Source organism: Cetorhinus maximus, chromosome 14 (genome assembly GCF_964194155.1).
Source record: "Cetorhinus maximus chromosome 14, sCetMax3.hap1.1, whole genome shotgun sequence".
NCBI lineage: Eukaryota > Metazoa > Chordata > Chondrichthyes > Lamniformes > Cetorhinidae > Cetorhinus > Cetorhinus maximus.
The window spans coordinates 68,420,641-68,444,555 of record NC_135892.1 but is presented as its reverse complement, the minus strand read 5'-3'; the positions used below and the strand labels follow the sequence as shown (position 1 = coordinate 68,444,555).

The 23,915-nt window shown below is 43.5% G+C and overlaps 1 protein-coding gene across 4 annotated transcripts in view; it reads right to left on the bottom strand.

The window, feature by feature from the left end:
• tatdn3 (TatD DNase domain containing 3) overlaps positions 1-23,915 on the bottom strand; it is a 95,979-nt gene that overhangs the window by 28,820 nt on the left and 43,244 nt on the right. For all 4 annotated transcript variants that reach the window (XM_078557037.1, XM_078557039.1, XM_078557040.1 and 1 more), the window contains one exon: positions 982-1,091. In XM_078557037.1, coding sequence (XP_078413163.1) covers positions 982-1,091 — 110 coding nt within the window. The remainder of the gene's footprint in view (positions 1-981; positions 1,092-23,915) is intronic.

Sequence of the window (23,915 nt, the reverse complement as noted above, 5' to 3'; positions counted from 1 at the left end):
GCAGCCAGCCAGCCAGTGGGCCATTTAATGCCCACTTAAGGGCCTTGTCCCACCAGCGCTGGGATTTAACCGACAACAGGAGAGGCCCATGCCAAGCAGCCAACCTGGGAGGTTTCCCTGCACGGGTTGGTGACAGGAGGCGGATGCGGTTCCTCCTTAACCAGCTCCCTGGGCCCATCGGAAGGCCCTACCAAGGGCCCCACCCGGGTTGCCCAACCCCCATGGCCTCTCAAACCACAGCCACCTAATCCCTCACCTTGGCCTGATAACTTGGCACCAGGCAAGACCACCAAACACTGACCAACACTTTGATCCAACATCACACACCTCTGGCCCGAAGTGCTGGAGAGCTGCCAGGCTCTGATTGGACTTCCTGATCCAGAAGAATGGAAGGGCTAATTGACTGTAAATAGGCTGGAAGTGTGATCTCTACCCTTCTGCATCAGGAAATCCTGTCTCAGAGAGCTAAAGGCCAATGGGCAGCCAGTTCTCCAGCACTTCAGGACAGAGGCTAATTGGTAATTAAATGGCTGCAGCGCGGCCAGTGTTTCCCTTGGTGGGCTCCCTCAAATCTTTAGCTGGGGGGCACGGGAAATCTGGCAGCTCGTATAATTCAGTCCATAATTTTAGCATTCCCCCAAACCAGGAATTATGGGTCCAAAGTATACTTGGCTCCTTCTGTAAAGGACTTTATGAGACAAATTCTAAGTCTTGATTTTATTATATATCTGTTCAAAGCAAATTGCAACTTGATGAGGCACAAAGTAAATACTGTACCATTATTACTAACAGTGGTATAAAAAAGATGGGTGAGTTTTGTTTTATGATACTATTTAACTGGATCATTGTAGTATCAAATAGCTGATTAACTTGAACTGTCAGCTAATACAAGCATTTGTTTTTGCCATAAATAGATGACAAGTAACTTGGACTTTCCTATAGCTATCTCCCAATTCCCACAGAAAAGAGGTTTTACATTACAATGGTAAATCCAGTCGCTTTGCAATTTGAATCTGTTCAATGAAGACCTTTCTCTGTTCATTTTTCTGTGCCTCAGTGCTGGCAAATCGTGGAGTGAAATCCAATCCAACCTGGAATAAAATCAGAGGCCAACATGAGAGACTTTTTGATTCAAAATTACATATTCAGATTACACATAATAATCTACTATATTAATGTAAGTTGTCAAAAACATTATTTTTCAGTCCATTAATAATGAAGTGCCTTCACTTTCCAATAGCATTTACAAATTCAAGGTTTAGTCACCCATACAGTTACCTTTACCCATCCTGTGAATATGTTTTAGGCACTCATAAACTACCAACTTCCGATTGTTTGGCCTTCTATCTGCTCGGAACATCATTTTCCAATCTTTCCTAGGACAGTCATGCTGCTAAGAGGACTGGAGAACTGCTAACTTTGTACCATTGTCTAAAAAGGGAGAAAGGGATAGGCCGAGTAATTATTGGCCAGTCAGCCTAATCTCAGAGGTGGGCAAATTGTTGAAAAAAAAGTCCTGAGGATCAGTAATAATCATCATTTAAAAAGGTATGGGTTAATCTAGAACAGTCAGCATGAACTTTTTAAGGGAAATGCCTGATTAATTAGAAACTTTTAAGGAGGTAACAAAGGGCATTGATGAAGGTAGCATGTTTGATGTAGTCCACATGGATTTTTGCAAAGCCTCTGACAAGGTCCCACATGGGAGTCTAATCAGAAAAAAAAAAGCCTATTGGATCTAAGGGAAAGTGGCAAGTTGGATCCGAAACTATCATCGTGGCAAGGAGCAAAAGGGTAATGGTTGATGGGTGCTTTTGTGACTGGAAGGCTGTTTCCAGTGGGGTTCCAAAGGTCTCAGTACTAGGTCCATAGTTTTTCATGGTATCTATCAATGATTTAAACTTAAATGAAGGGGTATGATTAAGAAGTTTACAGATGATGCAAAATTGGCCAGGTGACTGTTAGTTTGGGGGAAAGCTGTAGACTGCAGGAAAATTTCTACATGATGAGTAGAAAAGTGGCAAATGGAATGCGATCCGAAGAAGTGTGAGTTAATGCACTTGACAAGGGCAAATAAGGTAAGGGAATACACAAAACATGGTAGGATATTGAGAAGTGTAAAGACTTGGACTGAATGTACACAGATCTCTGAAGGTAGTGGAACAAGTAGATAAGGTGGTTAAGAAGGCATGATATCCTGTATTAGCTGAAGGAGTAAACATAAGAGCAAGGAGGTTATACTAAAATGGTATAAAACACTATTTAGGCCACAGCTAGAGCACTGTGTACAGTTCTCATCACCACATTACAGTAAGGACGTGAGTGCACTAGTGAGCATCCAGAGAAGATTAACAAAGATGTTGACAGGACTGGAAAATGTTAGTTTGAGGAAAGATTGAATAGGCTGTCGTTGTTTTCTTTGGAACGCAGAAGGCTGAGGGGTAATTTAGTTGAGGTGTATAAAATTATTTTGGGCACATAGAGTGGATAGGAAGGATCTATTCCTCTTAGCAGAGAGGTCAATAACCTGTGGGCATAATTTAAAGTAATTGACAGAAGGATCAAAGGGAAGTTGAGGAATGTTTTCACCCAGAGAGTGATTGACACAGGACTGATTGTTGATAGTAGGATTTTTATACAACCATTTATGACATGCTAGGTCTAGCATTTCTCAGATCTGTTGTTTTCATACTTCGTTTAGTTATACCACTGTAGTTCTGGGTTTTGCTGCTGTTTGAAAACTCTTTTAGTCACTAAATTAGTAAATTTTATGAACCCATTAATCAGTAGATAACTATCAGCACCACAATTATTCCTCACTGTATTACTATACACTCAAAAATCTTGTTTCTCAAAGTGATTTATTAGCATTTTTTGTGGTTGCTAGGGGCAATCTGGAGAAATATTATAAACATAGAAACAAACTTTTTCTAACAAATTTACTAGAAGTCAGACTCTGAAGGTTTCTTCTTCTCTTCCAGTGATGAACAATGTCAAATTAAGCAATAGTGCACCTTTAAGAAGGCTGAGGCTATATTAGTACAGCACCTAAAATATCACTATCACAATAAATTTTAAGCTTTGATCCCCTAATACAGATAACCACCTGGTATTTAAAAAAGAAAATTACATATGTCAATAGCAATTGTACCAGATGATTTATTTGTTAACATTATCGTTTCTTTGGTAACAAAGACAACGCCTTGTTTTTTTACTAAGTTCCATGAACCATTTCATGCTCAATACATAAATCAATTCTAAAGGACAATGGAAGTTTAAGTGTTCTTAATTTTTTTAGCAGCTCAAAACAACTAATTGCCTGGTTGAATAAAACAATATAATGCACTTTGAGCAGAAGAATGAGGAAAGGCAATACAAACTAAATAGTACTATTTTAAAGGATGTATGGAAACAGAGAGACCTGGGAGCTCATATACATAAATCATTGAAGTTGGAAGGACAAGTTGAGAAAGCTTTACAAAACATGTGGAATTCATGGTGAAGCCACAGAGACAAAAGCAAGGAAGTTATGCTGAACCTTTGTAAATCACTGATTATGCATCAGCTGAAATACTATGTCCAATTTAGGAAAGATGTCAAGGCCTTTGAGAGGGTGCAGAGGAGAATTACCTGAATTATACCAGGATGAGAGATTTCACTTATGTGGAGAGACTAGAGAAGCTGGGTTTTTTTTTTGTTTATTCTTGTATGGGATGTGGGTGCCACTGGCAATGCCAGTATTTGTTGCCCATCCCTAAGTGTCCTTTGAGGGCAGTTAAGTCAATCACATTACTGGGGGTCTGGAGTCACTGGTAAGGACCAGATCAGGTTAAGTACGGCAGATTTCCTTCCTTAAAGGAATTCAATCCAGAGAAGTATCAAGTGATGTATTTGGGGAAGGCAAACAAGGCAAGGGAATACACAATAAATGGCAGGATATTGAGAAGTGTAAAGACTTAGGACTGAATGTTTATAGATCTCTGAAGGTAATGGAACAGGTCGATAATGCCACGGATGAGAGTGGCCGAAGACAAAAAGATCTGAAAATTAGAGACCAAAAACAAAAAGGTCTGAATTTTTTTTGTGACAAGGTATCAAGTACACTTTATAGAGCAAAGCAGCAAAGTCACTGCAGCGCAATGGGCTGGAAATTTGTAGCATTTATGATTTGTAATGAAATGCAAATGCTTCTGGGCCACTTCATCAAACTTATTTTGTATTGGTAGGTTAAACAAGCAGTCATCACATCCCTAAGGGACATATCTTGTCAGATATGCAAGCTAATGGTGCATGTTTAAGATAAAAGCAAAATATTGCGGATGCTGGAAATCTGAACAAAAACAAAAATACCTGGAAAAACTCAGCAGGTCTGACAGCATCCGCGGAGAGGAATACAGTTGACGTTTCGAGTCCGTATGACTCTTCATCTCGAAACGTCAACTGTATTCCTCTCCGCAGATGCTGTCAGACCTGCTGAGCTTTTCCAGGTATTTTTGTTTTTGTTGGTGCATGTTTAAGTCCTGGGCCAGAGATTTTTATCTTGACAATGTAAACATTATAAACTGTATTTTGTAAGTATTAACCTGCCACAAACCTTGAAATAACAAAAGGAAAAAAAAATCACAGCCCCCATCAAATCATCCAAGAGTACATTTTGCCTATATTGTAAGAAAAAATATCTTTATTATTAGAGAGCATTTTCATCTGTATATTAGCTGGTGGTTAGAGACAATTTCTAATTAAGTTGCTCAAAAATGTTTTCTTAATATGTGGTTGCTCAGCAGGACAAAATATTTTACGAACAACTTCAGGTCAAAAGGGAAATCAGCAAAATTACGAGAAATATTTGTATCTGACCACATTCCACGCAAGAGTATCTGGGTGGTTTGCTCTAAATACTAGTAACAACCATTTAGTGACTACTGCAGCTGCTGGTGATTTAATTAATTGTTTTCTCCATCTATTAACTACTGTAAACTGGTATCATTGAACCAATAAACTGTTAAAAATCATTGAAAGTAACATCTGACGAACGAGGAATTATAAAAGTACCATGAAATGAATGCAGTTGGGCTCATGTTTGGACTCTAAACCAAACAGCCACCTGATATGGCCGGGATGCTGACTTTCCAGTTACCTCATTTTAAAGTAACAGAATATGAACCCTACCAAAGTATATCCAAGTGATGAGGGTGGGCTGTGCCTCCTTCATATGACAGCTAACAGAGCTCGCCAAGTTACCACAGTCCAGTCAAGAACATCAACCATAGCAGATGAACGCCACCAACACGTGGAAATTTGTAGTTTCTTAAACATAATTAAATTCAAGATATAAAATTTGAATCTCACAAAATACTTCCCTTGCAAGAATGTCAAGTGGTGGGCTAATTTGGTGAATTAGATTAGGCAAAAGTGTTCTGTTCAGGGGTGGCACCAGGAGCGATGTGGACACCAGGACTAAACTACAGAACTGACAAAGGCAGACAATCAGTATGATGGCTTTAATACACATTCGGCTCTCTGCTTTCCTGCCACTTTAAATATCTATAAAAACTCAAGCCCTCTTGCTTTAAGTTTTGGCAGTAAGTAGAGGACAAAGAGCAAGTACAGATTTGGATGTATGTGGACTGCTGTAAGATATCACAGAGAGAAAGACACCCAAATATGATAATCTATGTGAGACAGAGGATACCCCAACCTGTCTCACTTAGGATTCTTGACTACAAGGTATAGACTCGCATTTTTTAAAATCAAGTCAGAGAGTTTATTAAATATCACAAAGAAAGACAAAGTTAACACCCAACAACAGCAATAGATATACAGTGAGACTCGACTCCAGCAGTTCCTGCTTCCCTGCTCTCTGGGGGCAGTCTTTTCCATTGCTGTGTTCATTTGACCATTATTTGTCTTCTTCTAGGTGTGCCAATAATATCTTGTAACCCCCTTTCTTTTATCCTCATCAAGAGACCCTCACCATGCCATATTAGGCCTTAGTTTGTCTTGGTCAGTATGATTAGATCAAGTTGAGGTCATTGGTCCTTGGACTCCGTCTGCCCCTATATGTAGGCACTTACAGCTGCTTCCTGTTTTTCCATAGGTTCTAAGATTCACATTTCAGTTACGAGCTCAACTTCTGTAGATTCAACATTCATCTTATCCTTTAATTTCTGCAAGCAAGCACTAAAGCCTCCATCTTATCTTTTCCATTGTTCTTACATTTTTTTCAAAGGTCTTAGCAGAGTATAATCTTATCAAATGATTTCATAATAAAGCAAGCATTAACTATAACAGAGTTCAGTATATTAGTGCACATAATATATAATTAGTTGTATCTTTCATAAGCATAAAATATGTTATAACCTGCAACTTCAATTTGAACTGTACGGCCTGAATTTTCAACTTCAAGGTGGGTAGTGGGAGTTGGGAAAATTCCTGGCTTGGCCTTTCCGCCTCGGGAGAAAGCACCCGCAAAAGCAGGATCATTATGTATGCTTGGCTGAGAGTTCAGACAACAATTACTCTTGTTGAAATAGTTGTGCCCCAGAGAAAACATTACTTGATCTCTGCGGTCAATTTCACATTGTTCATTTTACATTTATACCCTCACCCCACACACCAACACACACACAGTGGTTGAAGGTGAGTGAGTGAGCACCTTGAGACTGGGTGTGAGATGTCTCTCTCACACACACACAGGCCTGGATTTTTATCCTCGAGATGGGTAGGGGGAGTTGGGAAAATTCCCAGCTCAGCCTGCCCACTTCAGGCAAAAGTGTCCACAAATGCAGGATCTTCATTGCCAGGGGATGGATGCAGTATGGAGTTGGGCCAGCCAATCCAGGAAGAAGGGCAGAGGCAGCCAGAAGGGCTGCCAGGTGCGGAAGTGGTTTCAGGGACTTGTTCCTTGTTATTGACACATGGTCTGGATGATTGACAACTTCATTGCCTTCTAGTGGAATGACTTTTTTTAAACATAGTAGAAAGTTATGAATGAACTTTTAAAAGTTTTTTTTACACATCCTACTGTCACTATAGGATTCATTGGCTCTATATAGCGTACAGCTGGTCAATGGGCATGGAAGTGCCATAGCTTGGCGTTGGGGGCATGAGGAGCCATAGGACAACAGGACATTTAGAAAAGCTTAATGCAATCAAACAGAGTCAACATGGTTTTGTGAAAAGGAAATCATGTTTGACAAATTTGCTAGAGCTCTTTGAGGATATAACAAGTAGAGTTGATAAAGCGAACCAGTAGATGTAGTGTATTTGGATTTCCAGAAAGCATTCGCTAAAGTGCTACCTAAAATGTTATTGCACAAGATAGGAGCTCATGGTATTGGGGGTAATGTATTAGCATGAATTGAGGATTGGTTAACATGCAGAAGACAGAGAGTCGGGATAAATGGATCTTTTTCAGGTTGGAAAGACGTAACTAGTGGAGTGCCACAAAGATCAGTCCTAGGGCCTCAATTATTTACTATCCATATTAATGACTTGGAGGAGGGGGCAGAGTGTAATGTATCCAAATTTGCTGACGATACAAAAATAGGTGGGAGGGCATGTTGTGATGAGGACATAAGGAATCTGAAAGGGGATATAGATAGGTTGAGCGAGTGGGCAAAAACTTGGCAGATGGAGTTTAATGTAGGAAAGTGTGAGGTCATGCACTTTGATAGGAAGAATCATTATTTAAATGGAGTGAGGCTCCAAAAAAGTGCAGCACAGAGGGATCTGGGTGTTCTTGTGCATGAAACACAAAAAGTTAGCATGCAGGTGCAGCAAGTAATTAAGAAAGCAAATGGAATTTTGGCCTGCATTGCTGGAGTGTTGGAGTTTAAAAATAGGGAAGTCTTGTTACAACTGTACAGGGTGTTGGTAAGGACGCACCTGGCGTACTGTGTATAGTTTTGGTCCCCATATTTAAGAAAGGATATACTGGCAATGGAGGCAGTTCAAAAGAGATTCACTAGGCTGATTCCTGGGATGAGGGGTTGACTTATCAAGAACAGCTAAGCAGGTTAGGCCTTTATTCATTAGAGTTTATAAGAGTGGGGGTGACCTTATTGAAACGTACAAGATTCTGAGGGGGCTTGACAGGGTAGATGTTGAGAAGATGTTTCCATTATTGGGGTATCTCGAACTAGAGGACATAGTTACAGAATAAGGGGACACTCACTTAAAATGGAGATGCAAAGGAATTTATTCTCTCAGAGAGTAGTGAATGTCTGGAATTCTCTAACTCTGAGAGTTGTGGAGGCTAGATCACTGAAAGTATTTAAAGAGTAGATAGATTTTTGAAATATCAGGGAGTTTGAGGGCTATGAGGAGCTGGCAAAAAAGAGGAGTTGAGCTCAGGGGCAGGTCAGCCATGATCTTATTGAATGGCAGGGTAGGATTGAGGGGCTGAATGGCCTACTTCTGCTCCTATTTCTTATGTTTTTATGTTCTAGAGTGAGCATGTGCATGTGTGTGTGTGTGTCTAGCTCACTCCCAATCTCAGGATTCTCACTCACCCTCACCCCACACACCAACACACACACACAGTGGTTGAAGGTGAGTGAGTGAGCACCTTGAGACTGGGTGTGAGATGTCTCTCTCACACACACACAGGCCTGGATTTTCATCCTCGAGGTGGGTAGGGGGAGTTGGGAAAATTCCCAGCTCAGCCTGCCCACTTCAGGCAAAAATGTCCACAAATGCAGGATCTTCATTGCTAGGGGATGGATGCAGTATGGAGTTGGGCCAGCCAATCCGGGAAGAAGGGCAGAGGCAGCCAGAAGGGCTGCCAGGTGCGGAAGCAGGCTGTTTAAAAGGCCCACCTCGGTGACATGTCCCAGTGAAAAAAAACACAAAGGCCCTCTATCCCTCACCCCTCATACCCCTTTCATCCTCCAAACACTCTCCATGCCCCATCCATGCCACCTCATGCACCCCCATGACCCATATGCTCCTCTACCCACCCTGTGTCCCTTCATTCCCCTCTACCCATCCCCCTATGTCTGCTCATGCCCCCATTCCCCTCTACCCAGCCCCATGGCCCTTCATGCTCAATGCCTCTTGCATGCCCACTGACCCACTGTACAATTTCTAGAACCAATGAACCAAACAGTGTCTAGTGGGGTGTGTAAAAAAATAGTTTTGAGGAAAGTAATTAATTGAGAACTTTCTCCTATGTTTGAAAAAAGTCTATCCTACAAGCTAATAAAGTGTCAATCATCCAGACCCTTTGAAGTTTCAGAAACCACAAACCACAAACCCTTGAAACCATTTAACTTGTGTAAAGAAACATTGCTAAATGGATGCAGAGATCAAAGAGCCTGAGCTGTTAATGAAACAATGCAGGGAGCAGGTGTTCTAGTATTCTAATAGCTGCCTGGGCTCTCAGCCAAGCCTCAGTAAGTTTCAGTGGCAGGCTGGTTACATTTTATATACAGACTGATGGGCTGGTCATATAGACTGCGCCAGCCTGCCGCAAGGGGAAAGATACAGTGGTGACATGCAGCAAGTGGCGATGCACTGATTGACATGGACTTTGCTGCCTGTCTCCCACTCCCACCCTGAGGGAAGCAACTTCACTCTGAAGTTCACTGCTAGTAGCCAGAAACAACTTACTACCTTTGTGTGTTCAGAAGGGTTTGCTGCCATTGCTGTGCACTAGGTGTGGCCCCTTGAAACTGTACTTGCACTCAAAGTGGTGAGTGAGCAGCTTGGCCCCACCAATATCCTGGGGCAGCTGCAGGAGCAGCCAGCAACCGGTAACTGTTACCAGCGCTGCGGTCTTAGCAGTGAAAGCAGTTCGAGCTGCAAATGTGGATAGCAGCTAGGTCTGGGCTGGTGCGAGGCTGCGTGGTGACATCCCTGGGCAGAGGGTCAGAAAAATCCCTGATCCAAAAGTCAGAATTCAGCCAAACGGTAGAAATTTTCATATGTGAAAGGTGGTTAAGAAGACATACTTTACTGTCTTAGCTGAGGAAAGGACTATAAGAGCAAGGAGGCTATGCTAGAAGTGTAAAAAACTCTAGTTAGGCCACAGCTAAAGGACTGTATACAGTTGTGGTCATATTACAGTAGGATGTGAGTGCACTAGTGAGCACACAGAGGAGATTAACAAAGATGTTGGCAGGACTGGAAAATGTTGGTTATGAGGAAAGATTGGATAGGCTGTAGTTGTTTTCTTTGAGACACAGAAGACTGAGGAGAGATTTAGTTGAGGTGTGTAAAATTATTTTGGCCTAGACAGAGTGGGTAGGAAGGTTTTCTTTCTCTTAGCAGAAAGGTCAATAACCTATGGGCATAATTTAAAGTAATTGACAGAAGGATTAGAGGGGAGTTGAGAAATATTTTCATACAGAGAGTTTGGAACTCACTGTTTGAAAGGGTGGTAGAGGTAGAAACTCTCATTGCATTTAAGAAGTGCATGGATATGCACTCGAAATGCTATAAAATAACAAGGCTATGATCAAGAACTGGAAAGTGGGATTAAGCTGGATTGTTCTTTTTTTGGTTGGCACAGACATGATGGACCAAATGGCCTCCTTCTGTGCCATAAACTTCCATGATTCTACAAGGCTGACTTAGGTGTTCATATACTGTTATTTTAGTTTGATGTTGTACAAATACCTCCCTTCCACTCAGAATTCAATAACTTAATTGTCTGACTGATGATGAAATCATAATCAGAAGCTTTATTGTGAATGATGGATGACTCAATGGAGAAGTGTGTGGGTTTGTCTGCTGTTGATTATAAAAGTCAACAGTTCACTGTTTGGTTCAGATGGATCCACAATGGAAATATTGTCCTGATCAACTGCAGCTTCTTTTGTCAGTTTTAAACTTAAAATTATTTATCACTTAATACAGACATGACAATGCTAGCAGTGAGTGCACTAACAAACCTGTATCAGTAATTACCACTGCTAATAGCTATAGAAAATGGTTTTAAACCTACTAAAATACATCAGGAAAAAAAAACACAGGTATCAAACATTTTTTTTCAATGTTACTCCCTAAACCCACCCCCAAGGAGTGATTTTCCCTGAATACTTCAGACATTAAAGAGCTGTCAAACGTGGGGTCATAAACTGAAACGCTGGTTTAACCCGCATTAAGTGCAAGACACCATTTTATAAAGAAGTTGAAGTTTGCTGGGAATGACCACCAGAGGATCATTAAATGACCAATTGTCACTTAAGCTGCCTGTTAGCACTCATTAAGAAGGCTACATGGCATTTTGGTGGATACTCTTTCGAGTTATCAACAGTCACAGATTGCAACTCTTTTGAGTACAATCACAGTTCTTGGTTTCCGGGAGTGGGACATGAACCCACAACCCTCTGATTCAAAGGCGAGGGTGCTATGAACTGAGCCACAGCTGACACCTCCAAGGCATTTTGGTGGATAGTGCTTGACCTAACACACTCTACTAATAGCAACCAGCTGATTAGGAGTAAACTTTGGTCAGAATTTTCCCGTCGGCGATTTGGGGGTGGGGCCAACTCGCCGACGGGAAAATGACGCGGGATGATGTCGGGAGGAACCCCCGACGTCATCCCGGTCCATTTAAATATTGAGGAAGGCGGGCGGACAGTGAAATCAACTGTCTGCCCGCTGACCTGTCAGTGGCCAATTAAGGCCATTGACAGGATAATTAAGCTTGTTAAATGCCCTGCCCGTCCAACCTTTAAGGCAGTAAATTCACTGAGGACATCAGCTAAAATGGTAAAGTGCTGTGCTATTCCACCTTATCGGGCACCTTAAAGGAGCCATCAGGAGAAAGGGAGTGCTTGATCATGGGTATCTTGCTAGTGGTCCTTCTTATTCTACAGGAGAATGGGAAGAGGCCAGGCAGAAAAGCATCAGCTGCAGGAAGAGAGATGGACAGGAGAGTCAAGTGGACTCCTTCCTCCTTGCAGTCAGGGTCGTTACAGTACAGATGGAGGTCACAGCCCATCGAGACCATGCCAGCTCTCTGAAGACCAATCCAAATATCCCTGCTCTATCCCCATTGCCCTGCAAGTTTAATTCCCTCAAATGCCTATCCAATTCTCTTTTGAAATCATTGATCATCTCTGTAGGCAGTGAGTTCCAGGTCATAAGAAAATAACAATATAAGAAATAGGAGTAGACCATATGGCCCTTCGAGCATGGTCTGCCATTCAATATGATCATGGCTGTTTTGCTCAACTCCACTTTTCCACACCCTTTCAATTTGCCTTGATTCTCTGAGAGTCTTAAATATATTCAAAGACTGAGCAGCCACAACCCTCTGGGGTAGAGAATTCCAAAGATTCACAATCCTTTGAGTGAAGAAATTATCCTCATCTCAGTTCAAAATAATTGTCCACAAATCCTGAGACTATTCCCTGTGTCCTAGATTCTCCAGCCAATGGAAATAAATCACTCAGTGTCTACCCTATCAAGCCCTTTCAGAATCTTCTATGTTTGAAAGAGGTCACCTCTCATTCTTCTAAACTCCAGAGCTCAATTTAGGCTCAATTTGCACATCATTGGATAACCCTTTCATCCTAGGAACCAATCTAATGAATCTTTGCTCTACCGCCTCTGAGGAAAGTATGTCCTTCCTTAGTTGTGGGGACCAAATTGCACAATACTCCAGGTGTGGTTTCACCAAAAGCTCTGTATAAATGTAGGAAGCTTTCCTTATTTTTGTACCCAATCCCCTTGCAATAAAGGCCAACATCCCTACTGCCTTCCTATTGCTTGTTGTATCTGCATGCTAACTTTATGTTCCTTGTACAAGTACACCCAAGTCCCTCTGGAGATTAACATTTACAAGTTTCACACCTTTAATAAAATATTTTGCTTTTCTATTCCTACCACCAAAGTGAATAACATTTCCCCACATTATACTCCAACAGCCATTTTGTTGCCCACCAGGGGTGAGAGTGGCCAAGGATAAAAAGGTCTGAGAATTAGTGGCCGAAGACAAACAGGTCTTAAAATTTTTTGACAAAGAATCATGTAGTTATAGCACTTTTTATGATTTGTGGTGAAATGCAAATGCTTCTAGGTCATTTCAAATGGGTGGAATTATTAGACTCCAACTAGGTAGAAACATTAGTTTTCCTTTTGTTACCCTTCTATTACCGTCAAGACTGTGGACCAATGACGAATCACAGAAAACGGTTGTCAGGCGCAAACCCAGTGGTCCAAACCCCTTCCCATTCACTTCCATTGTACACAATCCCAATGGACCAAACCCCTTCCCATTCACTCCCATTGCACACAATCCCAAAGCTCCAAATCCCTTCCCACTCACTCCCATTGTACACAATCCCAGTCCTCCAAACCCCTTCCCATTCACTTCCATTGTACACAATCCCAATGGACCAAACCCCTTCCCATTCACTCCCATTGCACACAATCCCAAAGCTCCAAATCCCTTCCCACTCACTCCCATTGTACACAATCCCAGTCCTCCAAACCCCTTCCCATTCACTCCCATTGTACACAATCCCAATGGACCAAACCCCTTCCCACTCACTCCCATTGCACACAATCCCAAAGCTCCAAATCCCTTCCCATTCACTTCCTTTGTACACAACCCCAATCCTCCAAATCCCTTCCCATTCACTCCCACTAAATACAATATCAATGGACCAAACCCCTTCTCATTCACTCCCATTGTACACAATCCCAACGCTCCAAACCCCTTCCCATTCACTCCCATTGTACACAATCCCAACGCTCCAAACCCCTTCCCATTCACTCCCACTGGAAACAATATAGATGCTCCAAACCCCTTCTTATATTCACTCCCATTATCTACAATCTCAATGGATCAGACCCCTTCCCATTCACTTCCATTGTATGCAATCCCAATGGACCTAGCCCCTTCTCATTCACTCCTATTGCGCACAATCCCAATGGGCCCTAGCCCCTTCCCATTCACTCCTATTACACACAATTCCAATGGACCCAAACCTCTTCCTATTCACTCCCATTGTACACAATTCCAATGGACCCAAACCCCTTCCCATTCATTCTGATTGTACACATTCCCAATGGAGCAAATCCCTTCTTTCTCCCGCCACTTGTCCAGTCTGGCCTCAGGGTGACGCTTTTTGTTAACGCTCCAACTTTTGCAATGCTGACAGAGAAATGTTCGTGCAGCTACCTTCAAAGTTTTCCCTCAGATTCCTTCTGTGCTTGATGCTGAGGCCAATGATGCCGTTGGCAAAAGTTTGGGAGGGGCTGTGATTGACTTCAGTAAATCCAGGATCATGGGGAAGGGGAGGGAAAATGTAATGTCAGGATTTCCACTTCAGATCCAGTAACGCCACTGCACGAGAGCGTGCGTGTGTGTGCATATGTGTGCAGTTGTGAGTGTATGTGTGTTTGTGCATATGTGTATGTGTGCGTGCTTGGGCATATCAAGGCAGGGTCAGGCCCTGGTGTGGAATAATGGAGTTTTTGGTGATTGCTGTGGGTTGCAGCCTGAGGCCAAGTCTAGAAATCGGGTGACTGGGAAGAGGGTTGAATGGAGCGGAATCACTGGGTGGAATTTTCCGTACCCTCTGGCAGCAAGCGTGATAGGTGGCATGCGTGGACAAAATGGGGCGATCGGTTTCACGGAGGCGTGAAGACAGGTCGCAATCATCCGCTCAGTCTGCCAACGGCGAGCCAGTGTTTCCCACCAACAGTCATCAGGGAGCTCATTGTAATACATCAGCAAATCATTAAAAGGTCCGCCATGTTCTTGGACCCGTGCCGGATCGTCCGTCCATGTTGATGTGTTTTGCAACAGCACACTTGGCGGCCTTCACTTTGGGGGAACTGGAGGTGAGTGAATAGCATCGTTCTGCAGAGCTTGCCAGGGTTGCCTGTTGCTTTGCAGGCTTCAGGGACGCTCGGGGACAGAGGCCATGGCTGATGACATCCGTGCGGCAGCCTCAGACTGCAGCAGAACGAATGTATAATGAGGCTCATGCTGCAACTTGCAACTTGGTGGAGCAGACCATCGGGATGCTGAAGATGAGGTTCCGGTGCCTGGACCAGTCTGGTGGAGCCCTGCAGTACAGTCCGCAGAGGGTGTCACACATCGTTGTCATCTGCTGCGCCCTTTACAACCTGGTGCTGCAACAGGGGGATGAGCAGGCTAAGGAGGAGGACGCCGACGGGGGTGAGGTAGGCGTGCTTGGGAGGCCCTCATAGGTGCTAGATTTGTGGAGGATGATGACGACATGCAGTGAGGTGACCCCATAGATCCTCACATCACATTTGTGAATGTTTGACTCCAGTCTGGCTTATAGCAGCGCAAATACCCTCTGTGAGAATGCTTCTGTCATGGAGATGCAGTGGAGGCCCTAATAGTCGCTGGATTTCAGGAGAATGATGACAACATGTAGTGAGGACACTCCATAAATCTTCACACAGTCTCTAAGAATGTCTGACTCCTGTCTGGCCAAGGGCAGCTCGCTTGTGCTCCGTGATCAGGGTCACATTATAGAGACGCAGCCATAAAACTTTAGAAGCATCTGACGCTTTGTCCACCTTCAGCACCTGAGCCCTTCAGGAGCTGGAGCACAGCATCAGTGGTCACAGATGCTGGTGTGATGGTGGACAGCCCCTCCTTAAAAGGTGCTGAGAGCACATCGAGAGAATGAGAGAACTCTGTGGCGCCTGCTCACTACATTCTGGCAGCAATGACCAGCACTGAAGAGGTGCAGGCATCAGTAATGTTTCCAGGGAGTGTGAGGCTGGACCATTACTGTGGTCTGAAGGCTGCACAGAGCACAGGGAAGAGGCCCTGGACTGAGACACCTGCCTTTATCTTGTGCAGAAAGGTTTCACATCTGAGTGACAAGGACACTGCTCATCAGAACAAGGAGCCATAGGCAGGGAGATATTCTTGGGAGTTTATTGACAATAGTGAACATTATGTACAAGTGATTGACACCCATGCCCAGGCTATGCAACTAATTCTCCTTAACTTTCCTAACCCTGCAGCTATGTCTTATTGCTCCCCGGACATGCACAGCAGAGGTGGAGGCAGCCTATTGACTGTGACGCCCTGTTGTGATGACTTTGGAGGGCTGAGACTTGGAGGGCCCCAGCCTGCTTTCGGGGTCATGCTATGTGGCAGTGGCACAATCCTTGGCCTGTGGAGCTGGAGCTGCTGAGGTCACAGGAAGAGGGGGGTTGGATTGGCTGGACACTCTAAGAGTCATCTGGGTGGGTGGGCCCCAGAGTGTGCACCTGTTGATCCTCCTCCCTGTGGGTGCCCGGGCGCCCCAGGCTGACTCCTTGAGGAGGAGGTGTAGCTGGAGTGAGATTGAACTGTCCGGAACCCCTCTTACATACACACTGTTGGAGGCCAACTATGGCATCAGCGATGGAGTTGAGCCTGCGCAGCAGTGCAGGAGCGAAGTCCTCGACCAAGGTCTCCATGGCGGCCACCACCCTACCAATGTTGACTTTGGCGCGTTGGCATGCCAGAGCTATCACCTCAGCCTGAAGGCGGACGGACTCCTCCATCGTACCTTGCAATCTGAGGAGCGCAGCAGACATCCCTTCCTGATGTTCCCAAGCTTGCCTTTGCAGATCCAGCAACTGTGACATTATCGATTCCAGAGGCTCGTCATATGACTCGGACTCAGCAATGTTCTGGCCTCCAGCAGTCCTCTGAGTGCTAGACACCTGGGAAGTCCCTGCTGTCACCTGCTGTGGATCAGACAGTGCGATGTGCTCACCAGATTGTGATCCTGGAGCTACTCTAAAACTAGGTCCCACTGAGGTGTGTGTCTCTGCGTTGGTGGAGGGTGTGGGTGAGCGCTGTGACGGGACTTCAGGGAGGGTGCTTCCAGATTCCTCTCCAGAGGTTTCTTTGGGGCTTGATTGGAGGCCCTGGATCATGGACTCTGTCAGTTGTTTGGCAGATGTGCCTGTGGAAGCAAGGAGAGATAATTAGTGCATGGCAGTGGTCTGTGAAACAGGACACATCATTCATGGCATGGTTGTCTAATGGATGTTGCACTGCTGGATCCTCACTGGTAGAGCAGCACCAACCTCACCATCAGCACAGAACTGGTCCAAATCATGGTCGGCCGGCCGGATGGCTCTGTTTTCAAAGTCCATGAGGACCTTGATTTTGGCCATTCCGCCACCGGTCTGCGACCTCTCTCTCTTGTTGTGTGCCAGCTTGTCCTGCATGGATAGAGATGGAGAAATAATAAGCAAGATGGCTGCCGGGCCAGATGATAAATATGTCTGATTTATGTGGATGGTGAGTGGTCCCATGGACGGGATGAGGACGACAACAGTGTGTGTGAGAGAGAGTGAATGGTGATGTCCCTTGAACTGGCAGTGAGTGATGGCCCTGTGGATGTGTGATGGGTTTGTGAGTATGTGAGTTGAGAGTGATGAGAAGAGTGACTTGCCCTGGTGGAACGGAGGAGATCATTCATCCTCTTGCGGCACTGGGTAGCTGTCCTCTTCTGAAGGGCGTTGGTGCTGACCTCTGCTGCCGCCACCTCCCAAGCTGGATTGGTCACATTGCTGCCCATCCTGCGGCCAAGGCCGGGGTACAGGACATCCCGGTGGGCCTCCACGGCATCCAGCAGTTGCTCGAGGGACCCGTCGTTGAAGCAGGGGGCTGTGGTCTTTTTCCTTTGCTGGCCATGTCTTCCATGCAGCAGTGGTGAGCTGGAAGCAATGAGCACTGTGCTTGCGGCTGGACTTTAAAAATGGCGCCTGGCGTGATGCGGCAGCGGGGTGATGGCTGGTGGGCGAATGACAGCCCACCCACCATGGAAATAGCATGTTTCCCAGGAGTGCATAAATAATGAGGCGGGTTTGGGATGATACGGCGTGAAAACTCGTTATCACAGCCGGCAGGTAAAATGTTGTTTTACCTGCCCGTTACTGCACTTAGTGCAAATCTGGGAAAATTCCACCCATTGTTTCAGGAAGAGTGGATGATAACACAATATACTGGCCAGGGGATGATGCTAGGAGAATTTTGAAGCTATAACCCTCTGCGTGTCGGCACATGTAGTCAGAAAAGATTTAATGCCCTTTTCTTTTGTTTCAATCGCTAACATTTTGACTTTTCTCTCCTAGTCAAGTTTACGCCCTATGCATCCTCGAGCCCTTCATCCCAACAAAGGCCTCCTCCCAACCCCACCAATCCTTGTCCATATCCAGCAAGGCATTGAGGGAGGACATTAAATTCTGCCCAATGTACCTGTTCAATATCTCAGCCATTTCCTCATTCCCAATGCTAATTTCTCCTGTCTCTGCTTCTAAGGGGTCAACATTTACTTTAGCTACTCTCCTTTTTGCACACTTGTAGAAGTTCTCACAACCTATTTTTATATTCCTGGCTAGTTTATTCTCATTCTATTTTTCACCAAAATAACCTATTTATTCTTTCAAACCCATATAATGTAGTGAATTCTAGCCTTTAGAATGTTAATCTGTATATCATCACCATGATAGCAAATGTAGCAAGCTCAATTTACACAGTTATCACGGGAGCAGTCATATATAGAGATCTTGAGTAAAGGTGTTTTTTATAGCTAACGTTGACAATTTTTAAAATCTATTGTCAATTTTTAATGTTTATTTGGGCTGACAATAGAATGAGCTATTTTATCACATTCTTTTTGTCTTAAATCCTCCATTGTTAACTTTAGTAATCTGAATACATGGATTTTTTTCTACAACTTTGACTTGGAGGAGGTTCGTGACCTAAAATTGCTGCAATTGACACAGGCTTAGGAGCTACTATCTAATTGTTGACAGTGGGATTTTTTTTATACAACTATTTGTGACATGCTGGATCAGCAATTTTTAGATCTGTTGTTTTCATACTGAGGAATGCAATGAAAGTGACACTGTAGTTCAAAGACTGGTGTAGCAGAAATGGATTCCAGTTCGTGGGCACTGGCACCACTATTGGGGAAAGTGGGGTCTGTACCACTGGGACAGTCCACATCTGAACTGTACTGGGACCAGTATTCTAGCCAACACACATAACTTGGGAAGGAGAGAGGATTTTAAACTAAACAGTGGGGGCAAGGGATCAAATTTGGGAAGATGTGGTAAGTCAAAGAGTAGAGGCGAGGCAAAAGAGAAAGTTACGAATATGGAAAATGATAAACTGACCATGACAGGAAGGGTTAGAGAGTACAAATTTAAGAGTAAATCAGCAGATAAGGCTAAAGGTTACAGAAATAATAAAAGAACGAAACTAAAGGGTCTGTATCTGAATGCACGTAGCATTTGAAACAAAGCAAATGAACTGATAGCTCAAATAAGTACAACTGATAGCCTTTACAAAGATATGGCTGCAGGATGACATAGATTGGGACCTGAATATTGAAGGGTGCATGACATTTAGAAAGGACAGGAAACTAGGAAAAGGTGGAGGGGTGGCACTGCTAATTAATGATAGTACCAGTACAATAGAGAGGGGCTACCTAAGTTTAGGAAGCCAGGATATAGAAGCAGTTTGGGTAGAGACGAGAATTGATAAAAGCAAGAAGTCACTCGTGAGTGGTAGACAGGGCCCCCAACAGTACCCACACGGTAGGATGGAGAATAAAGGAAGAAATAATGGGAGCTTGTCAGAAAGGTATGGTGATAATCATGGGGGATTTTATAGACTGGAAAAAGCAGATGGGTGAAGGTAGCCTAAATGAGGAGTTCATTGAATGTTTTCGGGATAGTTCTTAGAACAGCATGTGCTGGGGCCAACCAGAGAGCAAGTTATATGAGACCTGGTATTGTGCAATGAGATAGGTTTAATTAATGACCTCATAGTGAAGGCACCCCTAGATAGCAGTGATCACAATATAATTGAATTTTACATTCAGTTTGAGGGACAGAAGAGTGGGTCTAAGACTAGTACTTTAGACTTAAATAAGGGCAATTATGAGGGCATGAAAGCAGAGCTAGCTAAAGTGAACTGGCAAATTAGGTTAAGTGATAGGTCAATAGAGATGCAGTGGCAGACATTTAAAGAGATATTTCAGAACACACAGAATAGATACATTCCAACAGAATCACACAGAATCACAGTGCAGAAGAGGCCCTTTGGCCCATCGAGTCTGCACCGACATGTGAGAAACACCTGACCTATCTACCTAATCCCATTTACCAGCACTTGGCCCATAGCCTTGAATGTTATGACATGCCAAGTGCTCATCCAGGTACTTTTTAAAGGATGTGAGGCAACCCGCCTCCACCACCCTCCCAGGCAGTGTATTCCAGACCGTAACCACCCTCTGGGTAAAAAAGTTTTTCCTCACATCCCCCCTAAACCTCCTGCCCCTCACCTTGAACTTATGCCCCCTTGTGACTGACCCTTCAACTAAGGGGAACAGCTGCTCCCTATCCACTCTGTCCATGCCCCTCATAATCTTGTACACCTCGATCAGGTTGCAAGAAAGAAAAATTCCAAGGGGAGGAACCACAATCTGTGGATAACTAAAAAAGTTAAAGATGGTATCAAACTTAAAGGAAAAGCATATAATTGCGCAAGGATGGGTGGCAGGTCAGAAGTTTGGACTAGAATTTAAAAAACAACAAAGAATGACTAAAAGATTAATAAGGAGGGAAAATTAGAGTATGAGAGAAAGCTAGCTAGAAATATAAAAACAGATAGTAAGAGTTTATTTGGATATTTAAAAAATAAAAGTGAGCATTGGTCCTATAGAACGTGAGTCTGGGAACTAATAATGGAAAATAAGATGATGGCAGGTGAATTGAACAGGTATTTTGCATCAGTCTTCACTATAAATGATACAAGTAACATCCCAAAAATAGCTGTAAATCATGAAATGGAAGGGAGGGTGGAACTCAAGAAAATTACACTCATCAGGGAAGAGGTACTGAGCAAATTGCTCGAGCTGCGGGCTGACAAATCCCCAGGTCCTGATGGACTTCATCCTAGGGTCTTAGAAGAAGTGGCTGGTGAGATAGTTGATGAATTGGTTTAAATTTTCCAAAATTTCTTAGATTTGGGGAAGGTTCCATTAGATTGGAAAATAGTGAAAAGGGTGGGGGTGGAGGGAAGACAGAAAACAGAAAACTACAGGCCAGTTACCTTAACATCTGTCATAAAGAAAATGTTAGAAGCTATTATTAAATGTGTTATAGAAGGGCACTTTGCAAAATTCAAGGTAATCGGGCAGTGTCAACATGGTTTTGTGAGAGGGAAATCATGTTTAACCAATTTATTGGAGTTCTTTGAAGAGGTAACATGTGATGTAGATAAAGGGGAATCAATGGATGCAATGTACTTAGATTTCCAGAAGACATTTGATAAGGTACCACATCAAAGGCTACTGCAGAAAATAAAAGCTTATGGTGTAGGGGTAGCATACTGGCATGGATAGAAGATTGGCTGGCTAACAGAGGGTAGGCTTAAATGGGTCATTTTCTGGTTGGCAAGATGTAACGAGTGGTGTGCCACAGGGATCAGTGCTGGGGCCTCAACTTTTTACAATTTATATAAATGACTTGGATGAAGGGACGAAAGGTATGGTTGCTAAATTTGCTGATGACACAAAGATAGATAGGAAAGTGAGTTGTGAACAGGACATAAGGGGGCTACAAAGGGACATAGATAGGTTAAGTGAGTAGGAAAAGGTCTGGCAAATGGAGTATAATGTGGGCAAATGTGAAATTGTCCATTTTGGCAGGAGGAATAAAAAAGTAACATATTATCTAAATGGTGAGAGATTGCAGAGCTCTGAGGTGCTGAGGGATCTGGGTGTCCTAGTGCATGAGTCACAAAAAGTTAGTATGCAGGTACAGCAAGTAATTAGAAAAGCTAATGGAATGTTATTGTTTTTTGTGAGGGGAATGGAATACCGAAGTAAAGAGGTTATGCTTCAGTTATATAAGGCATTGGCAGGACCACATCTAGAGTACTGTGTACAGTGTTGGTCCCCTTATTTAAGGAAGTATGTAAATGGTTTGAAGCAGTTCAGAGAAGGTTTAATAGGCTAATATGTGGAATGGGAAGATTGTCTTATGAAGAAAGGTTGGACAGGCTAGGTTTGTATCTGCTGGAGTTTAGAAGAGTAAGAGGCGACTTGATTGAAACATATAAGATCCTGAGGGGTCTTGACAAGGTGGAAGTGGAAAGGATGTTTCCTCTCATGGGAGAATCTAGAACTAGGGGTCACTGTTTAAAAATAAGGGGTCGCCCATTTAAGACAGAGATGAGAATCTTTTTCTCTCAGAAGGTCATGAGTCTTTGAAACTCTCTTCCTCAAAAGCCTGAGTCTTTGAATATTTTTAAGGCAGAGCCAGATAGATTCTTGATAAGCAAGGAGGTGAAAGGTTATCAGGGGTAGGTAGGAATGTGGAGTTGAGGTTACAATCAGATCAGCCATGATCTTATTGAATGGCAGAGAAGGCTTGAGGAGCTAAGTGGCTTACTCCTGCTCCTAATTCATGGGGAGAACCTTGCCCTTGTCGGGCGGGTTCGGCGGAGGAGGGCAGGGGTGGTCAGGAAGCCGACCACTGTCCGCGATCGAGGCCGGAAGGCGATTTCACGCTGGCGAGCCAATTAAGGCCCACCCAGCATGAAACGCAAGCAGCAGCGCTCAGCGCTGCCTGTGCGGGCGGGGGAGGAGGGCAAGCGAGCCGAGCGCGAACTTCGTGCATGTGGGTGAGTGTGTGCTTCATAATCTCCCTGAGGCAGCCCTGTGCCTCAGGGAGATGAAGCATTTTCAAAAAAAAAATGAAGAAATAAATAATGTAATAAAACATGTCCCCTCATGTGACTCTGTCACATGAGCAGGGACCTGTTATTAATTAAATTTTAAATTTTATTTTTACTTGCTTTAGGAAATCATCGCGCCCATGGATAAGGTTTCCTAAAAAGTGCAAAGGCCATTTGGCCTTTTCGCCTGCCCGCCAACCGTAAAATTGGATGTGTAGTGAAAAATTTAATTTACTAACCTTGTTAAAGGCCTTAACAACCTTTTTAACTGCCAAATCCGGCGCATGCCCACCAAACAAAATATCGCGCGACTGCGCATTGATGTCCGGACGCTCGCCTGACGTTAACATGCGTCATTTTACGTCCGAGAGCGTCAGGTGCGCGCCTGCCCACTGAGCTAAAAATTTTGCCCCATATATTTGTATGTTCCACTGCAGCCATGGGTTTTGCTGCTGTTTAAAATCCCTTTCGGTCCCTAAAAGAGTAACCTTTTGCCCCCATTAATCAGTAAGTAACTCTCAGCACCACAAGTTTTTTTCACTGGATGACTGTACACTCAAAAATCTTCTTTCTGAATGTGATTATTTACCATTTTTTTGTGGTTGCTAGAGAACAACCTGGAGTAGCATTATAAACGTAGAAACAAACTTTTTCTAATAGATTTAATAGAAGCCAGACTCTAAAGATTTTTTCTTGTCTTCCACTGATGAACAACGTCAAATAATGTAGTACTGCACCATTCAGACAGCTGAGGGTATATTAGTACATTGCCTAAAATATCACTATCATAAAATTAATAGAGTTTAAGCCTTGATCCCCAAATACTAATACAGACAACTACCTGGTGTTTAAAAAAGAACATTACATATGACAATAGCAATTTTCCAGATGATTTATTCATGTTATTGTTTCTTTGTCAACAAAGACAAAGCCTTCTGTTGTTTTACTAAGTTCCATGAACCATTTCACGCTCAATACATAAATCAATTCTAAAGGACAACGGAAGTTTAAATGTTCTTAATCTATTTTTAGCAGCACAACAATATAATGCACTTTGAGCAGAAGAATGAGGAAAGGCAATATAAACTAAATAGTGCTATTTTCAAGAGTGTATGGAAATAGAGGCCAGGATATTTAGTTTGGTGAGTGGGGGGCGGGGCCCACTCGCCGACACGTAAAATGATGCGGGATGACGTCAGGCGGAACTCCCGATGTC